The following is a 14,508-nucleotide window of genomic DNA, read 5'->3' on the forward strand; positions in this document are numbered from 1 at the left end:
ACACAATGTGTGAGTGGTTATTACCAAGTGAAAGCAAGACTAACAGGTGTATTCCGATTTTTGTATTTTACGTAGTGTAAGGGTAGGAAATGTCACGTCATCAGATAAAGGTTAAGCATCACGTCATCAGAGAGGTTAAGCATCACGTCATCAGAGAGGGTAAGCATCATGTCATCAGAGAGGTAAGCATCACTTCATCAGCGAGATGGTAAGCATCACGTCATCAGAGAGAGGGTAAGCATCACGTCATCAGAGAGGGTAAGCATCACGTCATCAGCGAGACGGTAAGCATCACGTCATCAGAGAGGTTAAGCATCACGTCATCAGAGAGGGTAAGCATCACGTCATCAGAGAGGGTAAGCATCACGTCATCAGCGAGAGGGTAAGCATCACGTCATCAGAGAGAGGGTAAGCATCACGTCATCAGCGAGAGGGTAAGCATCACGTCATCAGAGAGGGTAAAGCATCACGTCATCAGAGAGGGTAAGCATCACGTCATCAGAGAGGGTAAGCATCACGTCATCAGAGAGAGGTTAAGCATCCCGTCATCAGCGAGAGGTAAGCATCACGTCATCAGAGAGGGTAAGCATCACGTCATCAGCGAGAGGGTAAGCATCACGTCATCAGAGAGGGTAAGCATCACATCATCAGCGAGAGGGTAAGCATCACGTCATCAGGTAGAGGTTAAGCATCACGTCATCAGCGAGAGGGTAAGCATCACGTCATCAGAGAGGTTAAGCATCACGTCATCAGAGAGGTTAAGCATCACGTCATCAGAGAGGTAAGCATCACGTCATCAGAGAGGGTAAGCATCACGTCATCAGAGAGGGTAAGCATCACGTCATCAGCGAGAGGGTAAGCATCACGTCATCAGAGAGGGTAAGCATCACGTCATCAGCGAGAGGGTAAGCATCACGTCATCAGAGAGGTTAAGCATCACGTCATCAGAGAGGGTAAGCATCACGTCATCAGAGAGGTTAAGCATCACATCATCAGAGAGGGTAAGCATCACGTCATCAGAGAGGTTAAGCATCACGTCATCAGAGAGGTTAAGCATCACGTCATCAGAGAGGTTAAGCATCACGTCATCAGAGAGGTTAAGCATCACGTCATCAGAGAGGGTAAGCATCACGTCATCGGAGAGGTTAAGCATCACGTCATCAGAGAGGTTAAGCATCACGTCATCAGAGAGGTAAGCATCACGTCATCAGAGAGGTTAAGCATCACGTCATCAGAGAGGTTAAGCATCACGTCATCAGAGAGGTTAAGCATCACGTCATCAGAGAGGGTAAGCATCACGTCATCAGAGAGGTTAAGCATCACGTCATCAGAGAGGGTAAGCATCACGTCATCAGAGAAAGACAGTAAGCATCACGTCATCAGAGAGGGTAAGCATAACGTCATCAGCGAGAGGGTAAGCATCACGTCATCGGAGAGGGTAAGCATCAAGTCATCAGCGAGAGGGTAAGCATCACGTCATCAGCGAGGGTAAGCATCACGTCATCAGAGAGGGTAAGCATCACGTCATCAGCGAGAGGGTAAGCATCACGTCATCAGAGGGTAAGCATCACGTCATCAGAGAGGTTAAGCATCACGTCATCAGCGAGAGGGTAAGCATCACGTCATCAGAGAGGTTAAGCATCACGTCATCAGAGAGGGTAAGCATCACGTCATCAGAGAGGGGTTAAGCATCACGTCATCAGAGAGGGTAAGCATCACGTCATCAGAGAGAGGTTAAGCATCACGTCATCAGAGAGAGGGTAAGCATCACGTCATCAGCGAGAGGGTATTATAAAGCATCACGTCATCAGCGAGAGGTAAGCATCACGTCATCAGCGAGAGTCTAAATATCACGTCATCATAATCACATCATCGGAGAGGGTAAGCATCACGTAATCAGAGAGGGTAAGCATCACGTCATCAGCGAGGGTAAGCGTCTCATAATCAGAGAGAGAGGCCGAGGACGTAAGCATCACAATATGTAAGGTAACTAAAACCTCATCAGAGGGTAAGCATTTTGTTTGACCGTTTTTAACAGAACTAGAGTGAACTGGCAAAGGAATCATCAAAGAGTAAATATTGTGTTATGTTTAAAACAGACATCCGTAAAGGTGAATATTTGTTACAATTACCATAATATTTAGCGAAATGGATTGTACAAAAGTGATACGTCAAACCATACGTTACCAATAGAAAAGGGTAGATGGAAATATATTGAAACATCACAAGAAACTTGTACTTATGCAATACTTCTGTTGCAAATGAATTGTATTTTATCCCAGCGCCCATATTCACAAAAAAGAAAGAAACAACTTTCAAAATATTATTGTAAACATAAATGTATAGAAAAAGCTTAACGTACTAATTAATTCGCCCCATGGGCCGCTACTGACAAGAATCAATGAAAATATACAAGCTGGCCCAGTAACTATTCATTAGAAAAATAGAAATGCAAAGTACACTGCAGCAAAAGTATATGCACGCTCTGTATCAATGTATGTGCTTTGTGAGAATAAAACTCTGTACTGTTATGGAGGCTTCGACTGTGCTCCATTTGGACGCGTTTGGGGTCAGTCGCAGTCTGGAAGAAGCATCAACCTACCATGTATAGTATGGATATTGCTGCAAGCATTTAAGACTACCTATAGGGGCAATCACATGCCTCCATGATATCACATTGCATCAAAATAAACGGTTGTGTGAAGATCATTCGTTTCGCCTTATGTATCCAGTACGGCCTCTGGACAATGGAATCGGTCCGGAAGGCATACTAAAAATTGCGAAGTATTAAAATATTATGAAATCTCAAAATTTATTGCCTTTTCTAATTGTAACTATGCAAGTTTTCGAAATACTATAACTGACTGACTGTAACTACATGTATTTTGTATATATGTGTACTTACTACCCATCAAAAGTTTAGACTCACTTAAAGCATTCACTATATGTTATGTATATATGTGTGGTTACATCGAAGATGAATTTCTCCACCAACTTGGGGGAACCAATTGAAAACCTTATGCAGATGAATTGCACGAGGATAATGCATCAAATTGCTGAAAGGCATGTGCAAATGTCGTGCATGTGAACAGCTTCGTTTGGGTGTAAAGTTTTGTTAAGAATTCGCCAATATTCACAGATTTTTATCATTTACTGAACTCATGACAATAATCTTTTCAATGTTACGAATATGTTTTACAATACATCAGTTCATAACTAAACAGTACCTTTAAACAGTATAGAATATTTTGCAAAAACTAGTTTAGAACAGTTGACTGAAGTAAGTGGCTACATTTACACTAGTGAGTCTAAACTTTTGATGGGTAGTATATATATATAAGAGTTAATGTACACATTATGTATTTACATCAACACTAATCACTGTACACTTAAAATACTTTCAATTGAAGAACATAAAGCTGCTGTAATGGAAATTGTAACATAACAATGGAAATACAAAAAAATAAAAAATAAAAAATTGCGAAGGGAGGTTAACGTCTTCTCTCGTTTGCCTTACATGTTAGTTGTAAAGTAAATAGTCTAAGTAACCTTTACCTTACGTCTCAGTAAACTTTGTTAAGTTTATAATATTTATTTTGACTGTGTAACATTTCCCTGTTTGTTCGTTTCTACTCGGATATCAACAATATACAACATTTAATACTTTGAAACCCACGAGCTCGGATATGGTGCAGACAAACTAGAAACCACGATTCGAACCTTCAATCTTTGGTTTCTGGTGCGCCAAAGGGACGCAACTCTGCAAAGCGAATAGCGGCGCCTTAGGTGAGATGGCAACCCGTTAGCATCCTGTGATTTTGTTGACATTCTACCATGAATTTGATAAATCGTCTACTCCGATTGTTCCGACAAAATATTCACATCTCCATAACCATGTCTAACACTCATTTGACGGCAGTTTCGTCACAGAACTGACAATTTTATATGAGGGTGTTTTTGTAGATCATTTGGCAGTAGACATAAACAAATGATATGATTATTTGTATGTTTGAAAATGCGGAGAATTTTGTACTAGGTCTCTGGGGTAATAACTTTGGGGAAACATGCGACCAAATTAAATTTGCATAATAAGCAAGTCACGAGCAACGATTGGGCGTGTACATTGTACAAATACGATACAATTGTGCTGACGACACTCGGTTTGCGTGAGCGTTATCCAAATTTGATAAATGTTTTAACTAGAGCTAAAAATTCAACTATTGCGTATGCCGGCGCCTTGTTCGTGTAAGCTGTCCAGATTCAACTAGTATGTTGTCATAATACAATATGTTTACAATATAAATGGTTAACACACATTCGTTTTAATCACGACTTACATAGGGAAGTATATGTGAGTGAGTTAAGATTTTAAGTCACATCGGCAGTATTTCAGCCATATCGTGATTTAATCAAATTATAGATTTATTATAATTCCCTTTAAATTATAAAATCCTGTCAACGAAAGACAGAAAAACAACTAGATTATCACAGATAGTAATTAACTCTAAAACATTTTAACTGTGGACAATATAAAAACAGGCTATAGTTATAGATTGTCAACAACGGAGGTAAAGCACCATACTATATAGGTAGACTAATGCTTAGTCTCTGAATATATATAATTTTGATAGTAACAAACAAGCCCAATTAAATTAAATGAAACTTTTTTCTGTAGAATATGTTCATTTCAGAGACTAGCTGTTAATCTAGCATATCATGTGAGCTGGGAGATTAAGGTCCTAAGGACAATTTAGACTTGTTTGTTAAGTGGTCATGCTTTGCTGAAAGGGCCTTGTGGAAGGAATTGTAATGGGGCTCAGGGACTGCGATAAACGAACGCTTAGTCTCTGAATGTATGTATCGTGACAGAAACAAATGATTCCTTTTAAATTGAAAAGAAGCCCCAGTGAGTCGAGAGATTCAGAACCTGAGGAAATCTAGGCTTGCTTTATTTAGGGCTTTAGCACTGCAGAGAAGGCTTGGAAATAATGTTGTTCAGGGACTGTGAGACAGACTACATACTAGGGACCATGGGGGCTTACAGTACATTTGCTTGCTGTGTGGACCCTAGCTGGAAGTATGTGTGTAATCCCTTGTGTTATTCAAAAAGGCTTCCTTTGGGCGATTCAACAACAGTGATCCATGAAATCCTACATTTCAGTGCTGTCTATTTAACACCATGGTATACGTCCTTGGAGATCCGGGTTGGTCCTCCTCAACTCATGCTTGTCATAAGAGACGACAAAGGGGATCGGGTGGTTAGGCTCGCTGACTTATTTAAAGCATGACATTGTATCCCATCTGCGTATATCGATGCTCATGCTGTTGGTCACTGGATTGTCTGGTCCATACTCGCTGTCGTGTAGTTCCGGCAAAGACATAAACCATCCATATAACAAACAAAGGTGTCAAAGGTAGATCCCGTAGGTGTCTTTACTCTTTAGTGCCCAGAGGATATGCTAGTGGCTTCATCCGTGAAGATCCGGGTTAGAATGAACCTTCAGTAAACAAAAATGCTTGTCGTAAGAGGCGACTAACGGGATCGGGTGGTCAGGCTCGCTGACTTGGTTGACACATGTCATCGGTTCCCAATTGCGCAGATCGATGCTCATGCTATTGATCACTGGATTGTCTGGTCCAGACTCGATTATTTACGAACGCCGCCATATAGCTGGAATATTGCTGAGTGTGGCGTAAAACTAAACTCACTCACTAACTCGCTAGTGGCTTCATATTGTCGTACCAAGAAATGAACAAAGAATATGCCGATAACACATTCGTAAAAGAGTTGCATCAATATTTTTGCTGGAGCCCTGTGAAGTTCAGCCGCATTCTGTAGAATGCTTATCCGTAGTCAGTCACAATTAAAAGATGCAGATAAACTTGTATGATTTAAAAATAGGTACATAATGAACATAACAATTGAGTGGCTGAGTGGGTTAGATGGCTGACTTTGTGAAATGGCGATTAGTTAGGTCACTCTGACCTCATTTTGTTTGACCAAATTTTTCAGAAATGGAGTGAACTGGCAAAGGAATAACCAAAGAGACTATTATTCTGTTTAATAACAAACCCCGTATTGATGAATATTTGTTAGCATTACCATAATATTTAGCGAAATGGATTGTAAAGATTGGAATGCCAAACCATATGTTACTCACACACATAATGGTTAAAGGGTCTGCTCGTCACTTTGATTCCTCACATGGGTACAATGTGTGAAGCCCATTTCTGGTGTTCCCCGCCGTGATAATGCTGGAATATTGCTAAAAGGAGAGTAAAACCATACTCACTCACTCACTCATAATGGTGACGTACCATTTCGGAATGAAGTTCAAAGGTTCCTCAGTTTGTTCAGGGTACTCACTTCATATATGTTGGCTCACGAAGTTCCAGTGCAACACACTTTGGGTGTATTTAGTTTGGTATAATATTGCTACCTTGGGATATTTTCAATTGGAAATCAAACATAATAAAATCAGTGGAGACATTCTTTACCCTATCATTTCATGATCATATAGACACACAGCGCATCACTAGTTTATAGGCTATTATAGGTGTAGTTTTTTCATTCAGGGCGTTTTGTTTGTTTGTTGTTTCAAGAGAGCCTCGACAATTTCCCAGCTGTGTGACGAAAGTCTCTTCGTATTCGAGTCTGGACCAAAACAAGGCCGTAGTTAACTTTTCCTAATAGGGGTTTTACTATCCACGTTTGAGGCGACGAAGCATCCGAGGGTCTAGGGGGGCCGAGGGCATGTTTCCCCGGGAGTTTTTAAAATTTAGATACTCTCAGATGCAATTTCCTGCTTTCGGAAGGTAAAATGACTCCATTTATGTAATCTTCAATTTTGTGTAAAAAATTGTTCCTGCAATTTTTTTTCAATTTCTTTTCATTTTTTTTAGAAAAGTTTCTTTGTTCAAAATTGTAGCATCTATACATAATGTTCTGAACTAAAGGTTATAGATATGTCTAGACATATCTGTACATACATAAAAAACAACTGTTTTGTTCAGTTTAAGTATTAATATACAATAGTTGTATTATTAAATTCAGTTGACAGTCCAGAAATTGCACGTGAAATGTACATCATATACATGATATCTTCAGGTTTGTTCAATATAACTCACTCACTCAGTTTACTCATTGCAACTAAACAACATAAGTCAGTCAGAAAGATTGCTTTATTTATGATCAACCATGAAATTAACACATTTACAGTTCCAAGGGAATATCAAAAATGATTTTGACTCGATTAGAAATGATTTTGACTCCATGATACACTTTAAGCTGTCTTTGAATTTCCTTCAGTCGTGGAAGTCTTCCTGGAGTAGATATAGTGCATGGACTTGGTATCAAAGGTGTGCTCCTGCACGTGTGCAGCATAGCCAGACCAGTTAGACGCTCAGTGCTCATTGTTGCACGTGTCCACAGTTTGAGCATTTGAAGAGAGGAGAAAGACCTTTCACAAGCCACATTGCCGACTGGTATGGTCATGAACACTGTCAGGATGGCATATATTCCCGGAAACATGTCTACATTACACTGTGACAAGACCTCTGCTGCTGTAGTTGGTCTCTTCAACACAGAACTCAGGGCAAACATTCTCATCAACTTTTCAACCTCTGCCTCAAACGTGCTCACAACAATATAGGTGAGAACCTTATCATAGTATGACAAGATCGAGGCAATGCACTCTTCATCTAATCGATCATGGAAGCTAGGGATGAGATTTTGTGCGGCTATGAGTGAGTGAGTTTAGTTTTACGCCACACTCAGCAATATTCCAGCTATATGGCGGCGGTCTGTAAATAATCGAGTCTGGACCAAACAAACCAGTGATCAACAGCATGAGCATCGATCTGCGCAATTGGGAACCGATGACAAATGTCAACCAAGTCAGCGAGCCTGACCACCACATCCCGTTAGTCGCCTCTTACGACAAGCATAATCACTTTTTTGTGGCAAGCATGGGTTTCTGAAGGCCTATTCTACCCCGGATCTTTACGGGCCTTGTGCGGCTATGATTGAATTGTCAAACCTTGTGTCAAGTTCTGTGAGTACAGGGGCGGTGGGGTAGCCTAGTTGTTAAAGTGTTCGCTCGTCACGCCGAAGACCCGGGTTGGATTCCCCACATGGGTACAAATGTGTGAAGCCTATTTCTATTGTCCCCCGCTGTGATATTGCGGGATTATTGCTAAAAGCGGCGTAAAACAATACTCACTCACTCACTCACTCTGTGAGCACATGATCTAAATATGCATTAAACACATTTATCCTGAAGTAATCACTGACAATCACTAGATGGGTATCAGCATTGGCGCGATGATATTGGGATCCAGTAACTCGTGACCTCGCGATGTCAATACCAGCAGTTCGTCCAATCCTGACAATTCTATCCCAGACTTTTGACCATATCTCTTCTGTGCGCGAGTTTGCAATGCATGCGCGGTAGAGGGCAACATTACGGTATGCAGTACCCAGGTCACATGACACCGCCTGCAAGGCAAGAGTAACACTAGTGCAGAAACTGAGTACAAACTGGGCAACAACCAGGGCAACGATGAACCGAGAATCGGTCATCAGGCGAATGTATGAATTGGCATCTGATTTTGCATCTCCAGAGCTTGAATCTGCAATCTGATTCAGACGTTGTAGAACAGTCTGGTATTTTGCCATCAGTGCAGACGGCTGTCAACCGTTCGGCACAGAACTTCGGTACTGTTGTTCACTTATATCCTTTCATCAATTCAGTAGCTGGTGTTTCCATTTCAAGTTCATCATCCTGTGTCTCAGTCTGTGTGCCAAGTAGCTCAGAGTCACCGTCTTCATCGGCCTCAAGGTGGATGGCCTTCCTCTTAACACAGCTACTGAGAAACCAAGTCAGTTTTGTGACACTATCAAAAGTTCATGATGGATGGAACAGATCTGCACCCTGGTGGCATGTGATCTTCAGTGTACGAAGACGACATTTGGATACAGTGCTGCAGTGCTCCATTGAGGCTCGAACTCATAACAGCAGCCCCATCGTAGCCTTGTCCAACTAGATATTTCATGTTCAGTCCCATGATGTCAGGCGTCTCATAATGGCAACCGCAATGGTCTGAGCATTCATTTTCTTAACTGTCACAAATCTCGGAAAGTCTTCCCTGATCTCACACACTATGAACACAATGGGCTGCGGTGCGGGTATGTGACATTCAAAAGAGTGTTATATCAATACTTTGATGTACAAAAACAAAAATCTGTAGCATATCCCAGACCGATGCTCACGATGTCAATTACTGAATTGTCCGAAATTGATTATTTGCAGATATTCGTCAGATAACTTGAAGATAGCTGTGTGTTGCGTTAAACAAGCGAAGAAATAATAATATAACTAATGAAAACTACATCGCCCAAACAATAACAAATAGAAGAAAAAATAAACATGAAACCCAATAAAAATAATTTATAAAAAGCTCTGCAATTTCGATTCGAGTTGTGTCCCTTAGTCCACTCGTCTGGTGTTCCAATAACAGATCAACTCCAATTAACTCCCCTGATGGGTCAGTAAACCCACCTTTGCTCGTTAGCTTTAATGGAGAATTAAACGTTAACTACTTTCGTAACCTTTGTCATTTTCTCATAGAAAACACCCCACATTTCCCCTGACTAGGCATACGATTCCATTGTCTTCTTTGTCCACAGCATATGCAAAATCTTATGAACTGCCGGGTCGGTGGGGTAGCCTAGTGGTTAAAGCGTTCGCTCGTCACGCCGAAGATTCGTTTTCATTCCCAACATGGGTACAATGTGTGTAGCCCCCGCCGTGATGTTGCTAGTATATTGTTTAAAGCGGCGTAAAACTAATCTCACTCACTCACTAATAATTGAACTGCCCTGTCCATCTTGTTATATTAGATTAAGATTTATTTCGCCTCTCTGAATCATTTTTGAAGTAATGGAAATACAGTCTATTTTAATATTGCATGGATTAGAATCTTGTTAATCTGTCCTAACTCCAAAACAGCTTGGTATTAATGATGCTGTGTACGGGATAACATGATAACATGAACGCCTGTAAACATTCTTCCAAAGCAATAGATACATGTATATGTAGGCATGCTATATAGCATTTCTGTGATACAATTAAAATGCATGGTAACCATGAAAACGCCCTGAAACCCCTGGTTATTAACATATACTGGTCTGAAATGCATTTTATCAGAATGTAGAGTTTGTGAGGTGTCTTATGATACCAAACACATGCTGCTGTACTTTAAACCTACTCTGCAGTTAAGAAAGATTGGTTGCTTGGTTGTTTTACGCCACACTCGGCAATATTCCAGCTATATGGCAACAGTCTGTAAGTACTCCAGTCTGGACCAGACAACCCAGTGATCAACAGCATGAGTATCGATTTGCGCAATTGGGATACGATGACATGTGTCAACCAAGTCAGCGAGCCTGACCACCTGATCCGTTAGTTGCCTATTCCCAGATAGCATTCTGACATTGAGCCAATTACGGTAGGCCAACGTTGGTTCTCACGTAGCCATAAATGTTTGTATACAAATCTCCCAATGCTATCACATAGCAAGCAAAACATTCTTCAAGTTGGGCTCTATTCTTGAAACAGCAACTCAATTAAACCACTCTCCCTGTCTTTGATGGACACCTAGCTCTGGATAGCTTGATGAAAAATCATGAAAAATCTAAAATGTTTCTGAATACAATTCATTAATATATTATGCTTATTTCAAAACAATTTTCAATGCCATATTTATCACAAATGATTCAAGTCTATACATCGGTGTCCCACAATCCATTTTCTTGAGCAGTTAAAAGTTTGATTATGACAGCAACATAGTCAACAAAAGATAATTCTGGTTTAGATGATATTTATGTATTTCTTAAACTTCAAGTAAGAACTTGGCTGAGTGGCAGGGGATCCGTACATTTTCAGTTATCAAATGAAGAGGCGGGAGAAATAATCACAGGAGATCTTCATCTGTATCCAAGGTCTGTCCTTGTGCCTTGACCTCTAAATAAAGCGGGGCGGTGGGGTAGCCTAGTGGTTAAAGCGTTGGCTCGTCACGCCGAAGACCCGGGTTCGATTCCTCACATGGGCACAATGTGTTAAACCCATTTCTGGTGTCCCCCGCCGTGATATTGCTGGAATATTGCTAAAAGTGGCGTAAAACTAAACTCAGTCAGTCAGTCTAAATAAAGCAATGACATAAACATCTAATGACTTGACAAATCATCTATGTTTGATATAAACAAACATTGGCCTTTTAAAAGTATTGGGTGTCTGATGTCGCTGGATCACAGGAGAAAAAATACTCAACTGATTTGAATATATCATGTTTAGAATTAAGTTTTTATTTAGCTAATGTCCTTCTAGAAGATATCTCCATTATGCGAACGTTCTGCTGACTTTGTACCCCGCACCATGCACTTGCTAGTGCAGATGGTATAGTTTTGAGCCTGCTCCGCCCTTGTCACATGTCGAGATACAATATTTCTGATTCGTTTATTTAAAGTTACATCATTCCATGGTCCCATGTCGTTCCTCGTGATCGGAGAACTACTTAACTACTCCTCGGTGATTCACCGTTAACTAAAAGGCCTACTTCAAGAGACTGTTAGAATATGTTACTCCCATGCAGTTATTATGTTCTATATCCCTAGATTTATTACCAAGCAGTGATAGCATCAATTCTATCACGAATTAAACCGCAATTCTCAAGAATGGGTTTGTTGTACTTTTCTTGAATAAAAATTCATTTAAACTTTATAACAATAGCAACAAATCCGAATACTGTGACCTTGACATTTGACCTTGACTTTATTGTTTTACATGATTCGGTGGAACAGTGCATGAATCGTCACATGCATTCTCAAAAATTATAAAATCCCTGTTCATAGTTTTGGTGCTAGTCAAATCGCCCGAGCTACAAAACTCCCCAGCCAGTTCAGGGGCGGATCCAGAGGGGGAGAGGGGAAAAAAAGGAGGTTCAGAGTTCGACCCCCCCTTGAAAATGACTTAAGATCACATTGAAGATATTATTTTTGCGTTGGCGGAGACAAGGGGGGTGGTGGGTCAGGGGGTTCGAACCCCCTGAAACCCCTCCTTTCAAAATTCCTGGATCCGCCCATGCAGTTTGGTCAATATGCCCCGGAATAATTGGTACTAGAGTGTTGTCTATACATGAATATTACTTTTGCTCTTATCAGCATACTAATAGACAATTTATCATATATATTACTATATAATATTATGTATAGAATATAATATGGAAGTTGACAAAATCTATGCATTTATGGCATATATTGAACCATTTAAAATAAATTGGGGCATTTTGACGACCCCCTTGGGGCAATTTGACCCAACCCTGGGGCGATTTGACCAAAATTCCGGGGCATTTTGACCGCAATTCTTAAGAATGGGACCCGAAGATTTATTCTTTCATGTAGCAGTGGTGGTTTGTGAAAAATAGCATAGTTAACATGGAAACATCACAAAATGACTTCTGCCTCCTTGCTGTACGTCAACAAGTACACTTGGAACATTGTTGCACGACAATAACACAGCCATAACACAGGACATCAGAGAACGTTGTAAGCTGGGCCCCGTCTCGCATAAAGCTTTGGCGAACATTAGAGCGCGCAAAGGGAGCCGGGAACCAGCTTAAGAACGTTGTAATATCATCTAAGACTAACAACTAATTCTTCCTCATAATTTTTATAACATACTTTACTTTTAAATAATTCAATATGCAAGCACACCCTGTCATTCTGCCTCTCTTGAAGATGGAATATATAACAGATAGATGCGATTCCTGTTTTATCGCAGTTTATATTTTGTTTTGTTGAATCAAATTTCGATTTTGTTCCATATGCGAACCAGTATCAACCGTACTTTATTTACCTCCCACCAGAGAAGAGCTCAGCGACAACAGATGGAGGAAATGAATGTCGACGAGAAATCAGTTTGACATCAGCTCTGGGGATGACGATAGTCTTCAGATTGGTCACTCTGGCATTAATTGGTGTTTCGGTTCAAATATGCAGGTATTGTCACGTCTCTACGATTCACAGTTCCATAGAAAACCACCGTTGATTACACGCTATATATATACAACTTGAATATGAGTCTTATGACGCCTGTTCTAGGGATTGCAACAGCAGTTTTCATGAACGACTGAAACCCCATCATAAGCATCACCTGTGAATTATCACATTGAGCGACGAAAAAAGGACACTGAACATATGTCCCCGAAAATCCTGGACATTAATTATGTTTATCTATTCAAATTGAATTAATGACTTGTGATAAACGGTACATGTTGCCACCCAGTCAGCCCTGTAAATCGGCTTCAATTGCAGGAATAGTAAGGGTGATAAGCTTATGTTGTAGGTCATGGTTTCAAAGACGCTTCATATGTGCGTTTAAATATGCTGAGAAATCCACCATGGCATAACACAAAAATTATGAGTTGCGAGTGCACAGATACATTTTAAAATGTTAACTGCCATGCTCAGAAATATTACTTTATTATTAGGATTAGTGTACTTTACCTGAAACACAGGTACTTCAGATGTGTACCCCAGGTAGATATGTACCCTAAACAAAATGCAGAAACTCATCTGCCATCTGGTGTACACATGTGTAGTACCCATGGCGACAATGACCCCTTCTGCACTTCATCATGTTTACTGGTCAATTACACATTTTCATACTTGAATTAATATGACATGAAGGAACACAAAACTTTGCCAGATTCAGGTTAAGCTAATTAGTCAGTGCAATTAGTGAACACTTTACCGTGAGTATTGTCACAAATAATTTGTGAACGTTTGCCAAGTTATCTACCTCTGGTTATGAAATACAAAATGCCATTTCAGAAAGTGGTCAATTGTATCATATGTTATATTTGGGATTACACTTTCTCAGTAAAGTACAGATTCTAGTACTTTTGTTGGGTTGAGTCCCATCCGGGGACATACGCTTATGTTACATCTGGTTGTTTTGTCTTTATACAGTGGTACAAATGTTTTTTCTGCGAACTTTCAACCCTAGTAAAAACTGTTTCCGGCAGGTACATTGGATTTCTTTATAAAAAGAGATATCCTAGCCAAGCTCATAATTACTGTAAATCATGAAATTACTGCGTCACAAATTTAATGCGATTGCTAGGGTCTATACTAAAATGCGTCACGAAATTAATGCGAGCTCAGGAATCTGTGTTGATGATAAAATGTGACACCCTGAATCTTTGGTGTTGTTCTTTTTGTTGTCACACTTGTTATTTACCAAATAACCTGAATTGAGCTTGTTAAGCAATGAATGGAAATGAGCTGACGATGTTTTGATTACGCTGCCATTTTTTATCAAGAGCTTGCTTATGACAACATGTATAAACGTAATCCGACTTGAAAGACACAAGACATCTACCAAGGTACAACAAACACGTGGATGGAGAATGTCCGGTCTGGCTGATGTGCTTGAGTGACTTTAAACA

At 40.2% G+C, this 14,508-nt stretch overlaps 1 protein-coding gene and 1 long non-coding RNA gene across 2 annotated transcripts in view; one reads left to right on the plus strand and one right to left on the minus strand.

The window, feature by feature from the left end:
- Positions 1-3,873: 3,873 nt before the first annotated feature.
- On the minus strand, positions 3,874-14,259 carry LOC124292372. The gene is made up of 3 exons (XR_006902437.1): positions 14,138-14,259; positions 11,583-11,584; positions 3,874-3,884 (listed from the first exon to the last, which is right to left on the minus strand). It is a non-coding gene; the product is annotated as an uncharacterized LOC124292372 (long non-coding RNA).
- The window catches only part of LOC124292369 (N-acetylglucosamine-1-phosphodiester alpha-N-acetylglucosaminidase-like), a 59,452-nt gene continuing 57,864 nt past the window's right edge, over positions 12,921-14,508 (plus strand). The window contains 1 exon segment of the mRNA XM_046729456.1: positions 12,921-13,057. Within this exon segment, the coding sequence (XP_046585412.1) occupies positions 12,996-13,057 (62 nt within the window). The 5' untranslated portion in view covers positions 12,921-12,995.

The sequence above is a fragment of the Haliotis rubra genome, unplaced genomic scaffold (assembly GCF_003918875.1).
Source record: "Haliotis rubra isolate DU_JTF1 unplaced genomic scaffold, ASM391887v1 Scf515, whole genome shotgun sequence".
In the NCBI taxonomy this organism is placed as follows: Eukaryota; Metazoa; Mollusca; class Gastropoda; order Lepetellida; family Haliotidae; genus Haliotis; species Haliotis rubra.